Source organism: Colossoma macropomum, unplaced genomic scaffold, assembly GCF_904425465.1.
Source record: "Colossoma macropomum unplaced genomic scaffold, Colossoma_macropomum, whole genome shotgun sequence".
Lineage (NCBI taxonomy): Eukaryota > Metazoa > Chordata > Actinopteri > Characiformes > Serrasalmidae > Colossoma > Colossoma macropomum.
In genome coordinates this window covers 27,587,092-27,609,856 of record NW_023494786.1, presented here as the reverse complement: position 1 = coordinate 27,609,856, position 22,765 = coordinate 27,587,092, and the positions used below count along the sequence as shown (strand labels likewise).

At 38.8% G+C, this 22,765-nt stretch overlaps 1 protein-coding gene across 1 annotated transcript in view; it reads left to right on the top strand.

Moving 5' to 3' along the window:
* Positions 1–22,765, top strand: part of wdr95 (WD40 repeat domain 95) — a 49,808-nt gene that overhangs the window by 2,246 nt on the left and 24,797 nt on the right. Inside the window, exons 3-14 of the mRNA XM_036597344.1 lie at positions 617–887; positions 9,367–9,420; positions 9,506–9,589; positions 9,812–9,877; positions 12,871–13,101; positions 15,651–15,736; positions 17,852–17,944; positions 18,158–18,203; positions 18,297–18,343; positions 18,785–18,902; positions 20,547–20,616; positions 21,502–21,745. Of these exons, the coding sequence (XP_036453237.1) occupies positions 617–887; positions 9,367–9,420; positions 9,506–9,589; positions 9,812–9,877; positions 12,871–13,101; positions 15,651–15,736; positions 17,852–17,944; positions 18,158–18,203; positions 18,297–18,343; positions 18,785–18,902; positions 20,547–20,616; positions 21,502–21,745 (1,410 nt within the window). The remainder of the gene's footprint in view (positions 1–616; positions 888–9,366; positions 9,421–9,505; positions 9,590–9,811; positions 9,878–12,870; positions 13,102–15,650; positions 15,737–17,851; positions 17,945–18,157; positions 18,204–18,296; positions 18,344–18,784; positions 18,903–20,546; positions 20,617–21,501; positions 21,746–22,765) is intronic.

Here is a 22,765-nt window from a genome sequence, read left to right as displayed (position 1 = left end):
TGCTATGAGTATATTCCATGTAGTTTTAAAGATCTGTCACATAATGTAAGGGCTTTATACCAGTTTATGGGTTGTTCATATAAACGATACATTATGATAAGATTCTGGAAATTTCAAATAGGTTCTTCAGACTCACATCTTTATCAGGGAGAACCAAAAGTGGTTTATCTGTGGCAGGGGTGCCCACTAGAAAGTCAGTGAAACCCCAACCCCTAACCAATGAGAGAATAAACAGATTTTTATGCTAAATCTAACTTATTAAATTCTTATTTTCTTTTTAAAATTGTGTTTAAGTATTCTGGTAACAAAATACAGTGTTATATTTCCAAAAAATGCTTTGAGAAAATGTTATCTTTATAAAACTTTGTGCTTTTGGCTCTCAGTCCACCACAAACACTGCATTTTGGTGTCCCTGTTCTAAGGCACTGTGTAAAGAACCCTTTAGGGCACATTTTATCTTTAAGAGTGATAAATTCTCAAATAATGCAGAGTCATAGCATCAACAGAACTCTGCAAATCATGCATATATTAGGAGCTATAAAATATACAGAATTTGAAAGACTTTAGCTAGAATCTACACAAAGCTGCTGTAGTAACACCGCTTCCTCCTTTGCAGTATTCTGACTGAGACTGAGCCGGTGCGTGGAGCCACTGGACACAGCCTGCTGAGGCAGACTGGACAGAGGCGTCTGAGTTGTGAGGTCCCCTATACTGGAGGATCTGAGCTGGGCGATGATCATACAGAGAAAAGCCCAAACCCGGACTGGCTGGAGACAGAACTCCTGAGGCAAAAGTACAGACGACACTCTTTTGCTCTCGGAGACACAAAACTGACCACCCAACAGTACAACATCAGATACCCCACCTCCTCACTGTCTAAGCTGAAGGTAAAGTTGGTTTTATAGCACCTTCTGTTTTTCAGCCAAGCAGAGCTATCTTCATCATGCTTGTGTTCGTCAGCATCTGTTAAGTGTTGATTGAAAAATACCTCAGGTTGTGTAGAAACAGTTGTGAATAGAGTGAAGCAGATTTGCCTGTTCCACATGTCCTTGGTGTTTTTGAGCTATCTGTGTACGCAGTGAAGCATGTTAGAATTTTTGGGTGAAGTTAGTTGTATATATTTAACTATCTATCTATCAATCTATATATATATATATATATATATATATATATATATATATATATATATATATATATATATATATATAGATAGATAGATAGAAAGATAGATATCTATATATAGTGAAAACCTTAATTCCTCAGAAGTTGACGCAGTATGTGAAATGCTAATAAAATCAGAAAGCAGTAATTTGTGGATTCTGTTTGACCCGTATTAAAGTAAAAACTACAAAAACATGGTACTTGATATTTTAGCTTATGAACCTTTTTTCCCCATTTCAAATTTGATACCGGTAACACATTAAAAATTAGGACGGGAGCACGTTTACCACTGTGTTACATCACCTTTTCTTTTAACAGCACTTCATAATCTTTGGGGACTGAAGACACAAATTCATCCAGTTTTGAAAGCAGAATTGTTCAGCATTCGTCTGTTATACAAGTCTTCAGCTGTGCAACCATACGGGGCCTTCGTTGTTGTGCTTTGCGCTTTATAATGATTTTCAATGGAGGACAGTTCTGGACTGCAGACAGGCCAGTCTAGCACCTGGACCTTCTGATTGTGCAACCATGCTGTTACAAAACAGGCAGAATGTGACTTGGCACTGCCATGTTGAAATAGGCATGGACAACCCTGAAAAAGTCATCATCTACAGGGGATAGTTGCCTTAAAGTTTTTATATCTTTGAGCGTTAATGGTGCTTCACAGATGTGCAAGTTACCCATGCCATGAGTTACATATACCCATATACTATGACAGACTCTGGCGTTTGAACTTTACATTGGTAACAAGCCAGTTATTTTTCTTCTTTGGGATGGAGAACACAATGTCTGTTATTTCCATCTGACCCACACACATTTTTCAATCAGTTTCAGAAGAGCGTGAGCCCAGAGAAGACGACAGCGTTTCTGAACATGGTTAAGATGTGGCTTCCACTGTACACAGAAGAGTCGTAACTTACATTTGTGGGTGCAATAATAAACAGTGTTTATTCTCAAGCCCATGAGGTGACATTCGTCACAGAATTGTGCTGGTTTTTAATATACTGCCATCTGAGCGGTCAAAGGTCACGAGCCTTCAGTTGTTGTTTTTGGCGTTAACCTTTACGCACAGAGGTTTCTTCAGATTTTCTGAATCATTTGATGATATTATGCACTGTATAGAGTGAAATACCTAAAATCCTTGCAATCACTTGTCGAGGGATGTTGATCTTGAACTGTTGGATTTTTGCTGATGCATGTTTGGCAACATGGCGAGCCTCGACTCATCCTTGCTTATTAAGGATGAGGCCTTTCATGGATGCTCCTTCTATACCTGAGCATGATGCCATCACATTTTTAAGCATTTTATAATGTTTCTAGTCTTAAATTACCCCAACATATACATGTATATATGTATGTGTAAAAATATGGATGTGTAAAAAAATAATGGTGATAAGGTCAACAGTAAATATCTTGTCCTTGTATTGTTTTCATTTAAATACAGGTTATAATGGATTTACAAATGACTGCTATCTGTTTTTATTTGCATTTTACACACTGTTCAAACCTTTTTGGAACAAAGGTTTGTATGTTATTGGCACCAACAGCTCCATAGCTGATGTTGTTCCATGAGACAAACTCTTTTACTAACACTTTTTCTAACTTACACATATTTCTAGTGAACACATTGCAGTCATTGTGTAGACCTGTTCAATTTTTTGGAGTGATTTTTCATAAAAGAAATGAATGGATAATAGAAATGAACAGAAAAATGAGTAATTAATAGTTAAAAAAAGTTAATAAAAAAAGTATTGCTCTTTCACTATACAAACAATGAACTTTATTGTAAGTATTTAAATAATAAAGAGACAAATCATGTCTTCAAAGACCTCTGCCGATCTCCAAATCCTGGTCTGAGGACAATGTATCTTAGCATGCCTTTGAATGGTTCTAACCTCAAGGTGTCACTGGAGCGCTAGGTATATTCTCCCTGGGTCAAAAGAGCACTCATACAGCCATTCTTGAAAAACTGCCTTTATTAAAGCTCCAGTTCCACCCAGAAGCCTCTGGAGGACAAGCCGGGGGGGTTGCCAGAAATGACATTTTGAATCAAGTGTGGAATCCATTAATTCATTAGCCTGACGGGCCTCAGGACTGGCAGCCAAGGAGGAGTAATCTGTCATGACCACTGATTGGAACAATTGACACGATACATTTGCATTATTTATTTAGCAGAGTGCTTGAGCTTGTACCACATCAGGTACAGTGGCCCTTCTTTGATTAAAGCAATTCTGTTTATACTAGAGGCAATTTGCCACCTGACTGCGCACTGAAATGGGTTTGAAAGTTTTGCCGTGCGTCTGCCGCGGACATTCAAATTCGTCTCCTTATCTGGAATCTTTTAAGTGCGTAATCAACAACGCTTCCCAGAACCTATTCCCCCGTAATGTGTTGCGGCACACGGTCTGAGAGTAGGTCGGTGTTGCAATATTCTTTAAGAAATTCATTTAAAATTAATTTGTTTTTATTTATTCATTTTTATGCATGTGTAATGCTTGTGCATGCATTTTGTAGCAGGTCAGTGCAGCAGACAAGGCACTGGTTCCAGCTGGTTTCCCTGCATGTTTTATGTAACTTGGATTTGTAATTAGCTGACAAATGGGACGCATTATGGTATTATAGTATTATGGTATTACATAGCGTCTGAGGAGCGCACATTTGCCAGGGTAATGAAGAATTAATGAATGATCTTACCCTGCTCTTTTCATCATTTTTCATTCTAATATTATGACAGGGTCATTAATTGGCATTGATTTCATTTAGAGCTTTATATGTTCCTGGATTTCCTGAATTACAGGAACATTGTGACCTTGTGTTAAATATTTACACTCTTAAATGTGTAAAAAAAGGATTCTTTGCAGTGGTGCCTTAGAAGAACCTCTTTTGGTTCTCTAAAGAACCTTTCAATGGATGGTGATTGAAAATCACATAAGATAAAAGTGTAAATTGTCATAGGGGAATGTTTTGTTTACAATCCATATGTGAAAATGTACAAAGTGGGGGGCTGTAGAGGTAGGAAATGAACGCTTGTCAAATAAATAAGTAAATAAAACATAGTAATTATAAGTACATCAAACATATTTTTGCAAACATATATTATTCTCCCATGTTCTATTGCTTAATTATTTCCCAGTGACACCCAATCTTAAGTATTTTTGAATAAATTAGTTTGGTGCTAACATGGCATAGGGAATCCCATCTGGGTGCTAACAGAAATTAGCGTAATGCCAGCAGTGATAAAGGCTACTTACAAAGTGTATTGTGAGGTGTCTGCATTAATTGTTGATGACATGTTCCGGCTATGACTGTCTGCTTCTCAGCGAATAAGACAAACCTGAAAAAGAAAGAAGAAAAACAAACAAACAAACAAAAAAGTCAAGCCATCTTGCCAATGGCAGGCAAGAAGACTTATCAGCATGTATGTTTAATGGCCTATCTTTTCTCAAGTAATTTACTTTACAAACCTCAAATCCAAGAAACTTGGGACAGTATGTGAAACACTGAATCCTGAGAAATCTGTGCATGTAAAGGTCAAGGCTAAAAACATCTGACCTTTGATCCCTAGGACAATAATATCTTAAAAACCGGCATGTCTCTGTGGTGGATATCCCAACATGGGTTCGAGAATACTTTGACAAACCGGTCAATAAACACCATTCCTCACTGCACCCACAAATTTAAGACTGTTCAAATCAAATCAAATCATGTTTATTGTCACATCACATTAATACAGGTGTGAAGGTGAGTGAAAATCTTAGGTGCATAGCCCCCTTGTAGTACTTAAATACAAAATATAAAAAATATTTTTTTAAATATATACACATTAGACTCTAAATACACATATACACCAGTATGTTCTTTGCACAGCAGAAGCTGTATGTCCACAATGTCCAGAAATGCCCCCGACTTCTTCTCGGCTCATCTGAAATGGACTGATGCTCAGTGAAAATATGCTGTGGTTTGAAAAGTCCAACATTGAGAATGTTTATAGAAATAATGGATATGATATTCTCTGGGCCAAAGAACAAAAGGACCATCCAGATTGTTACCAGTGTAAAGTTCAAAAGCCAGGATGTGTCATGGTTTGGGGGCATATTTTGGAGCCACATATACTGCCTTATAGACAACATTTTTTCAGGGATGTCTGTGTTTATTTCAACATGACCATGCCAAGCCACATTCTGCAAGTGCTACAACAGCATGGTTGCCTAATCAGAGTGCTAGACTGACCTCCCTGCAGTCCAGACCTGTCTCAGATTAGAAAAAAAAACTGCTTTCAAAACTCGATCAGTAGGTGTTTTCAGTTCCCAAACCATTGTTATTAAAAATAAATTTTATTAAAGAAAAAAGCATGTTTTTATACCATTTTCCAATTTGATACTTTAATACTTACTGCTTCCTATCTTTATTAGCATTTCACATACTGTAGCACTTGTCAACAGGCAGGTTTCGGGGGGCCCTTCAATACAGGTAAAAGCCAAATGATACCACTTACCTTTACCATTTACAGGTTTTACCTGACACTATATGCCAAAGCCAAGAACGCTTTAAAAACCTTTGTTTAAGAGTGTAGAAGTGAAGTGTGGCTCATGTCAGTGCAAAGCCTTTCATGTCAGCTTTCAACATTTATTTGGACAGTATAATTAAGGCCATTCAAAGTATATAAGTCGATATAAACCCACATGCTGTACATGAAGCTTTGAGTTATTTATAAGTCTCAGAGCAACTGAGCATTAATGTGAGAATTACAGTTTTCATCAGTCTCTAACTCTGTGTGCTAAACATGTTGCTCATTGTGAGATTTGACCTCAGTCTCATGCACTTCATTTCTTGCTTGTAATCTCTCAATTCCTGCCCGACACTGACTGATGAAGCTATTAGCCTCTTGATCCAGAGGATAAGGTTGGGGGCATTTATCATCCTCAAGGGCCGAGGCTGTATGCACCGTTTATTCATCAAAGCAGGATGGATGGATTAAGCATGATCATCTTCCTCCGAGTTGTAAAATTGTACGAATGCAAGCTGCAGTAACCAAAATACTACAAATTGTAGCTGTAAAGTCTTATAGAACGGTGACTGGCAGGATGATACGGAGTGCGTGCCAAGAAAGCAGCATGCTCTAATGTGATGAAAGTGTACTGCTGCCTGGATGAGTGCAAGGATCAAGAAGAATGACAGGCAAAAGACATGCATCCTACTAGTCATTTGACAGTGTGTCACTTGCACTGTCGTACTGTCACTTGGTTATAAATGACAGAAAGCTTACCGTAAATCTTTTTCTCGCTCCCTTCTTAATTGACAATTTGATGTAGAATGGCGCGGCTTGGTAAAGTAGGGCGTTCTGTGATTTTACCAACATGTCACTGAAGCAGTGGGCAGAAATCGAACCCCCAGCTCCAGAATACGCGTTCACCGATCTGCAGCTCAGAGCGCCGCAGTTCACTTCTAAAATGTATTGACAGACAAATCTAAAACCCCAGATCCACCACTGCAGTCCTTTCTTTGCTACCCGATTGCTTCTCGCAGGTAAAATTGAATGGCACGTTGCTAAGAAACCAAGTCAAATTGAAGAAGCCCCATTAACATAAGGAACTCGTCTCAGCAGCCTGCCTTGCTTCTTTTGTATCCGTGCTAGCAGGATGTTCCTACCTGGACCAGCTGCCTTCACATCACATCCAATTTACACGCACAGTGGTCTCCTTGATGTGCTCTCATTTAAACCAACTCAGCCTCTCTCATGCTTGTTCGTTTCCGCCCCCCCCCTCCTGTCTTGCTCGGTAGCGCTCAGAATTTATTAATTGGCTGGTAAGTGAAGATCTATGTTTGGCGTGCCAATTTGGAGTATGTTTTATTTCTTTTTGCAGTGCTCTACTCCCACTCACCTTTGGCTGGAAATAACCCGAAATAAATCTAAGCTCATTAAGTGTGAACAGAGGCAGGGAGAAGATAATTGGTGGAGATCAAAGATGTGACTTAGTGCATGTTGTGTGTGCTGCTGCATGAACTGCTGTCCTCTTAGAACTGGATCTGTCAGATCTGCATCTGTGAATAAACTCTTATGGTGTTTATTTTGAACTCATTATGTGATAGTTTATTTAGCTGGACACTGAAAAATGCGATGCACTGAATATACATCACTTCCACAAAAATAAAATATTATAGTCCTATGCAAAACTTTGAACAGCCCTGGTCAAATTGCATGTTTTGTTGTTTTTCAACAAGTAAAAATAAGTTAACTCATCATTTACATGGATCAGACCTATTTACTGAGTTTATATTGGATAAAAAGTAAAGGGAAAAATGTGCCATAGCTTTTGCTTAGGCCATATTATATGCCCCCATGTTGTTAAATTCAACAAATAAACAGTAATTGTGCATTAAAATGTGCAGAAATGTGTTCTATTCAGAGGATGCGTTCACTTATTTTTACCTAGAAAATCGACAAAACGTAATTTGACCAGGGCCACCCAAACATTTTCTCAAAGTGAATAAACAGAAAGACAACATAGTGTTGATGTAATACAGACGGGTAAAAAAAAATAGAGGAAAAACCTACATTGTGTCCTAGTAAGGTGTTGGCAGGGCCAACCATATTGGGGGCCCTAAGCAAGTTTTCTTAGGGGGTGAGCATGTGCATTACAAACTTAAAAGTAAACATTTTGGGAGAATTTTTTCAAATCAACTTAATGTCACAAACTTCAATAATAAGAATAACAAAACAAATTTCCAATATAAATTCCAAATTATTTATATATAAAATATATAACAAACCAAATAAACCAAAACAGGTAAATTAGACCAAGTAATACCATAATAATACAGAATGAGGAGTTTCATTCTGAAACACTGTATGTCCATTTATAACAATTCCAAATATAATGCGGTTTTGAAAACAGACGTATAATGGAAAACATTTATTTCTCTAATAAAGGTGTCATTAATCATAATATAGAGTTAATATTTCTTGTGTGTGTGTAAAGCCCACTCCTGATAGAGAATGCTGAGATAGTGGATCCTGAAACTGTTATACAGATGACTGTCCCCGCATTATCTGTCCAGATCAACTATTTGTTTAGGCTCCAAATGCACACACTGGGCCTCATTCACCAATATCTACCCAAGTTTTTTCTTAAATATGTTCTTGAGAAAGGTTCTAGGAAAAAGTCTACATCAGATTCATGACGTGTTCTTAAACCACAGAATTCTTCACGGCTTTGTGCTCTTAAGTGTGTGTAGATTCTGTTCTTACCTAAGAGCAAATCCCAAATAAGAAAACCTTGGTGATTGTCAGAATCTTTGTAAAAACTGTATAAATGGGTTTTAAGAAGAAATTTCTTCTTCAGAACGGTTGGTGAATGAGGCCCATTCTTTTCTGAGACATGATTAAACCATCACTTTTTCCCCTAACTCAAGCATCGTAGACAGTATTAACCCAGAATTTCTTAGGGGCCCCCCTGAAGGCCACGGGGCCCTAAGCAGCCACTTATGTCGCTTCATATGTAGAGCTGGCTCTGGATGTTAGGACACCCTAAGCTAGCAAAACAGCTTGGCATTTATTAGTCTCCAGAACTTTACTAGAGGGACAGAACACCTTTTATCTAAAGAAATTGAAATGACTTATTGTTTTGATGATGCCTGTGAGCAACGGTAACACATCAGTCCAAAATCTCCCACGGTCACCGTGGAGGCCGTAGAATATGATTTACATCATTTTCATTCTCATCAAACCATTCAGTGACCCCTCGGTAGGTGGACATTGTCATCCTAAAGGTGATCGGTCAGAATAACTTTGCATGTATTTACGTGACTCTTCCCTCTGAGCGGATAAGTGAACACAAACCGTCAGTAAAATGCCCCAAGTATAACAGAGCCACCAGACCCCCTACTATAGAGGTTGAGCATTTTCTGTAGACCAGTGCTGATAATTTTTACACTACTGAAGTCTCAAATTTGCAATGCTGCATTAAGCACTGCAGCCTTGTGTTTGCACTTGTATTTCTCCACTCATTTATTCAGGTTTTTCCTTTAATTTGTCACCCATCTGTATATTTTATTCATGTGGAAATCCAGATAAATCCAGATGAATTCCATTTAAGCTCAACCAACAATCAAATGTAATTACCTTTCAGTGTAGTAAGTTTGTGAGGGGCTTATTTGATTGTTTCACATCATCTGTGCAATATAAAATTTCTTTCCTCGCCACAGATTGAGCAGAGGGTGTCCCTTGAACATCTCAAAAAGCTGAAACAGGCCTTTGAGGTGAGCAGTCGAAATATCACCACACTGTGCTTAATATTTTAGCATTATAATAGAGCTGTCTTCTGCAAATGTCTTTCTTGGGCAGGATTTTGAAAAGGCTGGCACCAGATCTCTCGGCCTCCCTCAGTTCAGGCTCATCATCAGGAAGTGTTTGGGTTTGCGTGACATTGTAAGTCATAATGCAATCAGTCCATTGCTCGAAAAGATAATTACATTTCAGACGTTTCGTCCTTAATGGTCTGAGTGTGCTTAATTAGAGCGTATCGTTTGTGTATGCAGATGAATTAGAAGAGGTGCCAGACCTCGACTGTTTGCCGTATGATAATGACCCTTGCGCTGTGTCTGCTCTTTCACTCTCTGTTTCCCTCTGACATCTCTCTAAATGTCACAGAGTGATGCTCAAATTCACGAGCTCTTCATGAAGATCGATTACTCTGGACAAGGCAGCGTTGAATGGGTATGAATAATACAGACATTATAAGTCAAAACTCCACCTCGCTCAATCAAGAAATTGACCATTTTGGCTAATGCACTGTTGCCTATTCCACACGCTCTCTCATAATGAACAAGTCTCGAGCACCCTGACAGCTAAATAGACACGATAAGAGCCAAAACCTTCCTGGTGTGAAAGTCTCCAATCAGCCACAAACCCCTCATGCTGGCACAGAAATGAAACTCAGAAGGCTTTTGGTCCAATTTCAGAAAATGAAAAACCTTTAACCGATAAAGTGGGAAAAACGAGTAATACTAGCAGGATTCTGTACAGCAGTGATATATCCCTCAGCCTTACTGGTTTAACAGAATTCATGATATTATATTGTTTATCAGTGTTCTCTTACTTCAGTACCCTGCATGCATTGTTCAAATACATCATACAACTATTAAGAATCCCTGTGGTGTCCCCCAATCCTGCCTGCTAGCCTAGCCACTGAGCTACAGGCTTATAAATACAAGCAAGCCAGTATTAGTGTAACTCTTACCTCAACATTTAAATACAGCCTGATGATCTGTTAATAATCCGACTAATAGCTCAATCAGAATAGAATACGTCCATGTATACACCTCAGTCGGAATAGGCTAGTCCGATTGAGGCCATTCGGAATACAATTTCTATGTGATTGAACGAGGTGGTTAATCCTGAAAATACATACATACATACATCATCTAAACCGCTTATCCTTCTGGGTCGCTGGAGCCTATCCCAGCTGTCACTGGGCGGAAGGCAGGATACACCCTGGACAGGTCGCCAGTCCGTCGCAGGGCAGACAGACAGACATACACATTCACTCACACCTAAGGGCAATTTTAGCATGTCCAATTGGCCTGACTGCATGTTTTTGGACTGTGGGAGGAAACCGGAGTACCCGGAGGAAACCCACGCAGACACGGGGAGAACACACAAACTCCACATAGAAATGACCCTGGTCACCCGGCTGGGAATCGAACCCAGGCCATTCTTGCTGTGAGGCGACAGCGCTACCCACTGCGCCACCGTGCCGTTAATCCTGAAACTAATATATTAAATAGAAGAAAAATAACCATGTAAACGCCCGTATCTGATTACATTCCCAATCGGAAAGTTTAAGTATGTTTTGATCATGTGCGTCACGTCATAGCGAAAGTTTATAATGTTCAACATGGCAGAAGCAGAAACTGGTCTGCAGAGGAGATGAAGTTTATGCTTTGAGCTTTAAAAGACGGCGGTGGGACGGACATCAGGTTTATGTGTCTCAGAACACGACGTCTTCCTCTCGGCCTTCTTAAATAAGTACAAGTACATTTTCCTGAGTCTGACATCATTTTAAAGCAATTAAAAAACACAAGCACTGCTCACTGCTGCTCATCTCACTCTGACTGGACTCATGATGCTCGTTGTCATGGTAACGTCTACACTAAGTGGTACTGTATGCATGTGTTTAATCATCTGTCAGATTGTTGAGTAGAGTGAGCATATAAACACCTCTGTCTTTAATCTATAACGGGAATGTATTCTATTGGATTGGAAAAAATCTTTGCATGTAAACACAGCCATTGTAACGGGGTGGGAGACGAAGGAGACGAGGAAGCAAGATGCAAGTGTGAGCTGGAAGTTTGATTGGTGTCCGTGATGCAAGTGAAATGATAACAAAGCACTAGGAATAAATATGCACAGCAGGAATCTGAAAGCACTCGATAACAAATAACAAACAACACCAAACGAGGAGCAGGTCACAAACAAGGGGTATAAATTACACAGAGAACAAATGAGAAACACCTGGGGCTAATAAGAGGGCAGGGCTACAGGCTTAAAACAGGTGAGGGGCAAGGCAAAGGGGCAGAGCAAGGGTTGAGCAAGTGTACCAAACCAAACAGAAGCATGTGGCCAAAGACATGAGGGAAGATAAACAAGAGATGAGAAACAGACAAAGACAAAGGCACAGCAAGACAGGATGTTACGCTCAATCGTTGAACACAACTGCAAAGAAAATAACAGTTCAGTCTTTATTCATCAAACTCCTGTTTGGCTCAGGAAAAGTAGCTAAGCAGCAGGAGATTTTATATATATATGAAATTTTCCCACTATTTTCCCATGCAATGCCATGAATGTACCTCTCCACTGATGTCTGTCCTATCACCACCACTGTGAACAATTTTGACTCGGCAAGTTTCTCTGGAATGATGAATTTCACATCAAACCACTCTGAATGACTTTATCTGTACCTTAGATTAGCAAATTTGTGTAATTCCCCTTTAAGGAGAGCCCTTTTTAGATTTTCCTTTCCAATGGAAAAGTCATTTCTGTCAATCCATATTCTCCATTGTAATTATAATTTAAAGAGAGTTACTGCCGTTATTACAACTGCAATAATATATCTGGCTTCCTATCTGCCTTCATAACATTCACCAGCAAGGGGAAAAAAAAACTAAAAACATTTTAAACAGCCCCACACCCCAAAAATCCACCCCATCAAGAGTTTTTCATAAGTTCCATCAAGATGCTTCATCTTAAAGGGGTTCATAGGGGATTTTCCCAGACTTTATATCAGAAAATCTCACTCTAGTGACTGCTGATCAAAATCTTGAAACTTTTGTTTGTTCATGAGAAATTTTTGTGTTCTTTTCAGGACTTGCACCAATTTTTGGTGAAAATCTCATTAGAGGGCTATTAGAACGACACACAAATTTTCTTTAATTAAAAGCTTTACTGGCTGTTATAAAAGGATTGTCTAAGATTTGCATAATTTATTGGGACAAATAAAGAAAAAAAGCACAATTAGCAATACTGAAACCAGCTGTGCTGAATAAACCACTCTGAACTCTTCTTAGGCATGAGTGATGCTGGTGTTTGCATCTTGTCTCTATAGAGTAAAACCACTCAATTGAATTTGCACATACAGAGCAAATGTTGAGTTGACTGTAACTCTGCAGGAGTTTATTTAACACTGGTATATTTACTGTGTGCACATGTAGGATGAGTTCTGCACATATATGCAGCTGGAGTACACTGAAAAGGAGGAGTCAGTGATCCGCAGCAAGCAGGCGGCCTTTGCGCTGCCGGCTAGTATAAAGCCGCTGAGTCACGGAGAACCCATTCTACGCATCCACCCCACTCCTGATGGGACGATAGTGACCGTTAGAGAAGATGGGACAGTGAACTACTGGAGCTCCAAACTTCAACTGAGGAAGAGCAAAAGTGTATTTGTGAGTAACACTCTCCAGTAAATAGACTCTTGACAATAAGGGATCCAAACAGAACCAGAAAGGATTCTGTAGTGCGATGCCATAGAACCCATGTGTCAAACACAAGGCCCGCGACACGATCCTATCCGGCCTACAAAAGTATTTTCATTTTTTTTGTTAATATTAGCCCATTTCTCAATACGCTGCACTACAGTCCCCAGCATGCACTGCAACGTAATGTGCTCTCTGACTCTCCTACCCCAACAACAATCTATGAGACAGTGGTTACACCTCAGTTCTACACAATTATATGCAATTCCAAACCAGTCATATCACCAAATGCATTTTGGCTGCACTTCAACCAATATAAACACCTAACATCAGCTTAGCAGCTCAGAAATTGAGCCCAAGTCTTGATGAACTTGCAGCAAAGTAAGGATGCCAAGTGTCTCGTTCAAGCAAATAGGTAGGTTTAATAGACCGAACTTCTGGGGACATTGAAATTTTGAATATTTCAAATGCCCATGTAATATGTCCACGTCTACAACCAGTGTCTGTATCTTACTGCTTAAGTTTTTGCATATTTTGAATTAACAATGGCCAGTTTGGTTTAAAGCACAACATTAATTGAAAATCTGGCCCGCAGATTTGTTGAGATTTTTAATATGGCCCTTTTACTGGTTGAGTTTGACACCCCTGCCATAGAAGAAGCACTTTCACAAAGAACCTTTCAGTTGAAAGTTTCTTTAAAAAACCACTTTTGTAAATGAGATTTGTGAACATTTTAACAAGCTCAAAGGTTCGATACCAATTAAAGGCTGTTTCTAGAGCCACAGATCCAAGACAAGAATCACTTAGGAACCTTTATTTTTAAGACTGCACCCAGGACGAGAAAGAAAGTATTTTGTAATATACACTGCAAAGAATTGCTGTACATTTACAGCAGAAATGCTGTATTTCAGGAATACAGCAGATTGCTGTGAAATGGTGCACTCTGCACTCTCAGAGAAAAAAGGGCAGCACTCCTCCTGTCACTGGGGTGGTACCCTCAAGGGTACATCTCAGTACCTTTAGTCAGGGAACATAACTGTACCATAATCCATTGAAAAGATATTTTCTAAGTTGCATTATCTCCACACACCCCGTCTCGTCTCCAGGCTTTTTATTTTATTGTTCTGTTTTAAAACATTAGATTATGAAACGGTACAAATATGTACTTTTCCACTGGGGACTAACTTATTTAAGGCACACAATTGGATGTTTAAACCACTGTTTTACCTTTGAAGGTATATTTACATTGTTTGCACCTTACTGAACCAAAAAAGGTATCTGCACAGAACCTTTATTTCTAACACTCTCGGTGACACAGATACTTGTAAATAAGGTTAAGATAAAGCATTAAGCCACAAGAGGCCGACTGACTTAGGCACGACTGAAACCATCCCGGCAACAATGGTAATTTAGGAGCATTAGCATTAGCTTCTTTATATAATTTCCAGTCTTGTTTAGCCATTTTCCTCCACGGGGCTACATTTCAAATGGCTCCCTACTGGATAGAATTTGAAATATTGACTTCTTCCTTCAAATGCTACATAATATATATATAAATATATATATATATATATATAAAATACCAACTGTCATTTGGGATTCAGCCACGTGTGCATATTTTTTAAGAAAATAAATTGTCAGCCAGCCATGCAAGTTTGCCATGCAAAACATTTTTTGAGAAGGTTGAACATAATTGACAATACAAGTGTACAGTATTTGCGTTGTTTGGTTATAAACTTGTACAGTTGTCTATATTTTTGTTGTTCTGAGCCGTGAAGCATTTATTGTTGTGACATCGGCAGAGAGAGGCAGCCATGATCTACTGCGAGAAAGTGCTCTTTAATGACACACCAGCAGAAAGGCACGTACAGAGCTCTTAAACCGTGGGGTAGGTCACCATTACAGGCTTCACCCTGATGGTGACCAACCCCCAACACAAATGCCCACACATTACCTGCACTCCCCCACATACAACAAACACATATACACAACTTAAACTAACAACAACCAACACTAAACAACACAATACGCCCCTTTGACGGAGGGTAAGTGCAAACCATGAGTCTCTGCGTGCGGCCATCTGCATAGACACATCTCTCTGAGCTAGTTCCAGTAGCGGGTCACAACAGTATGCTTACGCTTATACGCTTATGTGGCTTATAAACAGTTTTGCCTGCCATTATTTTCGAGTTTGAAAAGGAAAATGCATCAGATTGCACTGATTTCAGGACAAGTTCTGCTTTTAAAGTCAACATTTGGGTTCACTCGATCTCTCACCCCTCCAAGGGATCATCTAATAAACTTTATTAGAGGTAACAAAGTGGTGGAACAGTCTTTTACTTGGTGCATGGACTCGTCTGAGGGGAAATGACGAGGCCAAGTGGATGACAGGTTGTTAAACCCAGTTTATGCTGCCTGTTGTTTATTGTAATATTTTAGGGAATGCTTTACAGTCTATGGTATTGTTTAGATGTATATTTCATTGTAGTTTAATGTTATTCTATTTTTATGCTAACAAGAATGAAAGACCAATTGGACGAACGCCAAAGTGGGCCACTGATTTCACCATCATGCCTCAATACAACAAGCTGATCATTGGAACGGGGTGAGTTGACTTCTTGAGTTCTGCTCAACTCCAGTCCTCGAGTAACTGCCTAAGCTACACTCTCTTGTTGTATCATATAAAATTCAGACTTTATTTATTTTACTGAAGGTTTCATCATTATCAGGTGTGCTACTGCTGCATGACAACAAAAAAGTGCTGAGGCAGCAAAAAAACAGAGTTGAGAACAGTGTTATAGGCTTGCTTTGTAGCAGCACTTCAGAGATTTCATTTGACAGTCAAATAAGAGTCATGAGATTGATGCCCTTTGCTTGCTTAGTGAGTTTCCTGCTCTTTGTGAAGCTTACTGTATTGATAGCTGTGTGAAATGTCCTCAGAAAAAAAACTAATTCATGCGTTATACACCAATCAGGCGTAACATTATGACCACCTCCTTGTTTCTACGCTCATTGTCCATTTTATCAGCTCCACTTACTGTATAGGTGCACTTTGTAGTTCTACAGTTACAGACTGTAGTCCATCTGTTTTTCTGCATACTTTGTTTGCCCCCTTTTACCCTGTTCTTCAGTGGTCAGAACCCCCATGGACCCTCACAGAGCAGGTACTATTTGGGTGGTGGATCATTCTCAGCACTGCAGTAACACTCACGTGGTGGTGGTGTGTTAGTATGTGTTGTGCTGGTCTGAGTGGATCAGACACAGCAGTGCAGCTGGAGTTTTCAAGCTGTTTTTTAGTTATGCAACGTATCTTTGTCCACTTTTAACTTAAAACACAAAACATGTCTGCTCATTTTTAATTGAACCATCATTTAACCCCAGAAAATCCCAGAATTACTATTCAGTAACTAAAGGGCTTTACATACAGGTTAAATTAATCCCCTTCTATAAATTGGCCATAGGAACAACCCCATTTTATATTCCTGTGCTATAAAATGAGCCTTAGAAATATAACCAGGTTATATTAATGTCAAGTCAGACTTATGATCATATCCTGCAGAAAATGAGTTGCATTTTTTCTTTAATATGAAGACCCCCAAAGAAGCTTTCACTTGTATTGTCTGTGGCCCAAAACAAGCTGATATGTACTGTCCTATCCCAGTGTACAGACATTAAAACACGAAAAATGACCGAAAAAGAGTTTTTAACCAGAGATTTTATGTGGCGATATTGACTGTAAACTGTAAATCCCCAAACTAATGAAAATGTTGATGTCATCCTCTAAAGATTGGTTTAGAATAAAGGAAATTCTATTGCAAATGGAACATTTTGGTTTGATGGCAGTGTGTAAATAGGGTAGCGAGTCCCCTCTCTGTAATTTATACCAATATTTCTTATTTCTTGTCGTAAACATTACAGACTTCTTGTTGCAAAATTACATCACCCCACTTCCTTATGTAAAATTAATCCCACATCTCAGTTAATGTACGTTTTGTTGATTTTTAAGTGGGAAATTAGAACGTGAACTCATCCTCTACATGAAACAAACTCTGCCAATTTTAGTGCTTCTATTTGTTTTTGTTTACTGTACAAAAATGTTGTATCAAAATTATGGCATATTTCATATTTCATATATACATATGAGCTGCAATATTTCAGTATACATCGTCAATGTCCAAAGAAAACTATTTAGCTCCATTTTTCTCGATTTTTATTTTTCTACATCATTTTAACGCACCAGCTGTCCTTTACATTGTGTGAAAATTTCATGATGAATGGACCAATAGAAATGCTCTAAAATCACTTGGAATGAAATCTCTTTACATTAACTTACATTGAAGGGTAAGCGTGTTTTTGCCCTCTCCTGTAAAGTTACTATTTTGGGGATAGTTGTTTTGCTTTGGACAGTGACTATATACAAGTTAAAGGAATGGGTAATGGACATTTGAAGGGGCATTTAGGGTTAATGTTGAGACGTTCAGCAATTGTGTATTAATCAACATCAACAAGACGTCATTTGACCAGGGATGCCAAAACCTTTGCATATGACCATGTGCAAAAATTGCCTTTATTAAAGAATCCTCGAAGAAGCCGTTTTGAATGATATACCTGAACTACAGTATTTCAGTATATATACAAGTTAAAGGAATGTGTAATTTACATTTGAACGGCCATTTAAAGGGTTAATGTTGAGATGTTCACCCCACTTTCTGTGTCTCAGGGACAGAGAAATCCAGCTGTACGAGCTCTCCTCGCTGGAGCCTTACTGTCAGCTAAACTCCCTGGAAACAGTGCCTCTGAAATTAGACTACTGGTGAGAGCTCTTTCAGAACCCTGGACTTCATTGAATAATTTGCCCGAGAACCTGAGATCAAAAGGTTATTAAAGCAGCCTTGAGGATTTTAAAGGATCAAACTGTTGAAATATATATGGTCTCTCTTGGTGAAGCTACTGTCCATCTCAGCGATAGTTTCATGAAAGCCTTTTCCTTCTGGAGAGATTGGTGACTTCTGTTCTCTCTTCATAGCTACACCGGCCCTGATGAATGCACTATTGTGTATGGTGATGTTCAGGTAACCATGCGCCCAGTGGCTACTGATTCAAGCAGATAAGCATGACGGTTCATGGCATTCATCTGATTAATTATGAGACTTTTGGTATCCTAGGGCTGTGTGAACATCATACTAATGACATCGGTGGGGGAGACTCTGAGGTAAACAAGCTTTTTAATAATTCTCATTTTCCTCATGCTTCCTTTCAGAACTAAATTACTGAAGGAAGTCATGCATGCATGATACTTATTTTAATAAATGAATGTTTGAGATAAACGCTGACGCGGTTCAGCGGAGAAATACTACACATGTGGATTCATGTAGCAGAAAAGCATTACATGGTTTGCATTACAGTCACAGATTTCGTGATTATTTGGTCTGGAGTGAAATGAGAAATCTAATCACATATTGATGTATATATACATATATAGATAGATAGATAGATAGATAGATAGCCAAGACCAACAGCACCTATGCATATATATATATATATATATTTTCCAGAAGCAAAGCAGAATCTGAGTTATATTTGACACAATGAAGAAAAATATGATTTATTTATGTTTCCTTTAAGAAGCTCTGTAAGATGCATTTTTCTTTAGATTGTGGAAGAAGTTACCAAAGGTCGAGAATGTGCCCAGCATTGGTATCGATCATGCAGTCCAGTCTCCAAACATGACTTACATTAGATGGAAGGTCCACCAAGACTGGGTAACAGAGGTTAGACCTTTCATTTTGTTTATTTATTTAGCTATTTTTTGTGGCAAATACAGTGCTGTGCAAAAGTCCAGAGACCAACCTTTATTTAATCAATTTACGATTACGATATTGGAAAGTCATCGAGTTATTCATTTTCAGGAGACATTTTATAGGAAATTACATATAAGATAATCCACTTTCGTAAAGAAGGGAAAAGTCAAAGGAAGTGTCACACATCCTCCCAGCTTTGACATTCATAAAGACTCCATTTCCCAGAACCCCGAGACATCACATGACCCATGAACTTCCACAATCCACCAATCACCGTCCCAGTTCACCTGAATACCAACCTGTTTCACCTGTGATGTATGTCATATGACTAGATTTAGCTTAGTATACACGCCCGGGCTTTAGTCCAGGATCTTTGTGAGGTATTGCTTCTCTCTGCAGAGCCACTGAGTGTTTCTGTCTGTTATATCTGCTGTTGTGTTTCCTGACTGTGTTTTTGCCTTTTTGTCTTTGCCCTTTTTGATCCGGTTGCCTGAAATTGTTAGTTACCTTTGTCTTTTTCTGTATTTTGGCCTTTTTGGATTTGACCACTGCCCATTGTCTTATCACTGTGAGAATTGTCCAGCCCTTTTCTATGGAGACCTGCTGGTGACATCCTGTATAAATAAAAAATAATGCGCGGCCACGACCTAGTAAGGTGTGGGAACAAGTAATTAAGCTGTGGCCACGACTTAGTAAGTCATGGGAATGAGGTCCTAATGCGTGGGCACGACTTAGTAAGGCATGGGAATGAGATCCTAATGCCACGACTTAGTAAAGCATGATCTCATTCCCACGCCTTACTACGTTATGGCCACGACTTAATTATCTCATTCCCATGCCTTACTAAATTGCTAAACTTACTACTAAACTAAATTATACTTACCAAACTTACACGTTATTTTTATTTATATGGGGGGTCACCAGCAGGGCTCTGTACTTTTAAAGAAAGCCTCATTTCTTGTTTTTTTTTTTACCACTCGCGTCTGGCTGGTTCTGTTCTGTTACAGGAAGAAAACGAGTTTAAGCATTTAAAGCTTTCATTGTTGAAAGACAGGAGAAAATCAAGCTCCACTTTGCTTCAGATCTGAAAAAATCCACAGCTGTTTCTGTTCATCCTTCCACTGTGAGAAGACGACTCAACACTATGAGTCTGAAAGGATGTGTAGCTGTCAAGGAGCCTCACTGTGAAAAGGAAATAGACAGAAAATAAGTAAAAACAAGTTGCTGGTGTTCAAAGCTGCTGGTGTTGGTGTGTAACCAACTTCTAAGACTGAACTTTGGAGGTGTGTAAAAACTGAACTCATATCTCCTGAAAAAAAATAAATAAATACTAAAAAATTATACTAAATTTAGTTGTTGAGTCTTCTGTGTAATGTTTTGTTAAATATGTTTTCTTCTTCCTATCACTGAAAAATAAACTTGTAATGGCTGTTTTGACTGGAAATGAAATGGGACGGTGACTTTTGCACAGTACTGTCTATAATGTGGTACAACATTTAAGCCTTTTCCAGTATTATTAATGGTAAGTCATGATTTACTTTGTTAGAAACAGTTTAAAACTGGGATGCTAAAAATATTTTTACACAAAACCCTCATAACATTCTGTCATTTCAGGTGAAATATTTCAAAAGCATTCCTGCCGTTGCCTCCACATCGAACCACGAAGCCTCTGCCCTTGTTATCGGTAACGTGTGAAATTAGCTTCTCTCCTGTTGTTCTGTTCCATCAATTAGTAAAAGCTTTCATATCGAGTGGGCCGGCAGAATCTATCAAGGACAGGAAGGTCTCCTTGCACTTCGCTGCATGGGGGAACAGAGGCAAAATGATCATTATCTCGCTTTTTTTCCTCATTAAAATCTGAAAATAGTACGTATCTTCAGTCTCCTCTCAGAGGAAAGGTCTGTGGAGCAGGCTAAAGAGGAAAACAGCAATTTATTCAGCATAGTTAATGCCAGTGGAGGGATCTGTCAAAGCCCTCAATGTAATGAAATTCCAGTTAATCTGATCTGAATAGCACGCAGTGACCAAAAAGGGAAGGGGAAAAGGGCTGTGAGTCATCTGTCAGCTGGTCCCATGTGTCTGTGGATGTGTGCGCTTGTGTGCGGGTCTGTCTTTTTCTATGTGGGTTGTGGGTGGGGTTACAATGTCAGGGTTTAATTATGCTTACAAAACCGAATTTACATTTAGTTACATCACATGGAGAAGAAGATATTTTGGTAACAATTTACTTGTCATGGCAGATTTTGTTCAGTAATATAACAATGTGTGGTTACCACTTCAGTAACTGTCATGACAGACAGATGCTGAATGTTTGATGTTATGACAGCTTATGTCACATGATCATTTTAGCTAAATCTGCTCTAGTTAGCGGTCATGATGTCATGGTTTATAACATCGACGATTACTGGTAATGGGAACATGACACTGTTATACTACTGGACATTATTTGTCAGGACAGCATATAAAATATGATGTGTTTATGGCATGATTATGTCAGTGTTATGTAGCAGGATTCAAGTGAATTGTTACCCCTTTTTTTCTCTAATACGTAATTGTCTCTCTTTGCAAGGCTGCATACTTCCATCCACCAACATCGAGCAGCAGATGAGGGAGATTAAGGAGGTCTGCCGGGAGGGGAAGCCCAAAAAAGTGGCATTTGGCCTCGGTAGCCCTCAGCAAAGAGCAGCCTGCGACCAGACTGTCTTTCCCATTTATAAAGGAGTCATGACTTTTGACCTCTGTAAGACACATAACCTGCTGGTCACTGGAGGGATGGACAGGCTAATACGCATGTGGAATCCTTATGTTCCTGGGTGAGCTATTTTTTAAACCACATAACAACTAAAAAGTAGCTTCTTGTTGTTGAAGAGAAACTCCACTGTTTTTTTTTTTTCCAAAATTTTCTCATAATTCAGGTGTAAACATGTAAACAGAGTCATTCAGAAATGTAGTTGAACTAGGAGTTGCAATCTCTACAACATTATATTTATTATCTGTACAATCTCATATTTATTATCCAAAACAAAAAACATACACACACACACACACACATATATATATATATATACATATATATATATACACCGATCAGGCATAACATTATGACCACCTCCTTGTTTCTACGCTCACTGTCCATTTTAACAGCTCCACTTACTATATAGGTGCACTTTGTAGTTCTACGATCACAGACTTTAGTCCATCTGTTTCTCTGCATACTTTGTTAGCCCCCTTTTACCCTGTTCTTCAGTGGTCAGGACCCCCATGGACCCAAACATAGTTGCTGGTTTAAATCTGAAAACGTGATTGTATAGAATTTTTGAAAATTTTGGTGGACTTCCCTTTTAGATTACACAGTGAGATCTGTAAGTAACATTGTTACGACTTTTGTTGCTTTGACTCAGAGCTCTGGAACTGTTTTAATTAACAATGCAGCGCAGATTGTCAGCTTTAATTGGGGGGTTTGTACACTCCACTGAGTGAACTAAATAGGAGTTTCAGCCTTTTACTTTTATATGTAGTCCCCTCATTTTAGAGGACCAAAAGTTATTGGACAGTGATTTTGTATGAGGTTACATCATGAATTCTTGCATAAGAGCTAATTATAAGTTTGAGATTGTTCTCAATTATTCTACATGTGGCACTTGTATCTGGAGTTAAAATAAGAAGCAAGGACATGTTGATACCAGTAGACAAGCCTGGAAAATAAACCAGAAACGTAGCCAAAATGAATAAAAGAATATGTTACCTTGCTTAAATTGATCAAGTCAGGAGTAAAAACTCACAGGTAGGGTTTGCAAAAGCAAACAAATTGGTAGACCACCAGAGATGGCATG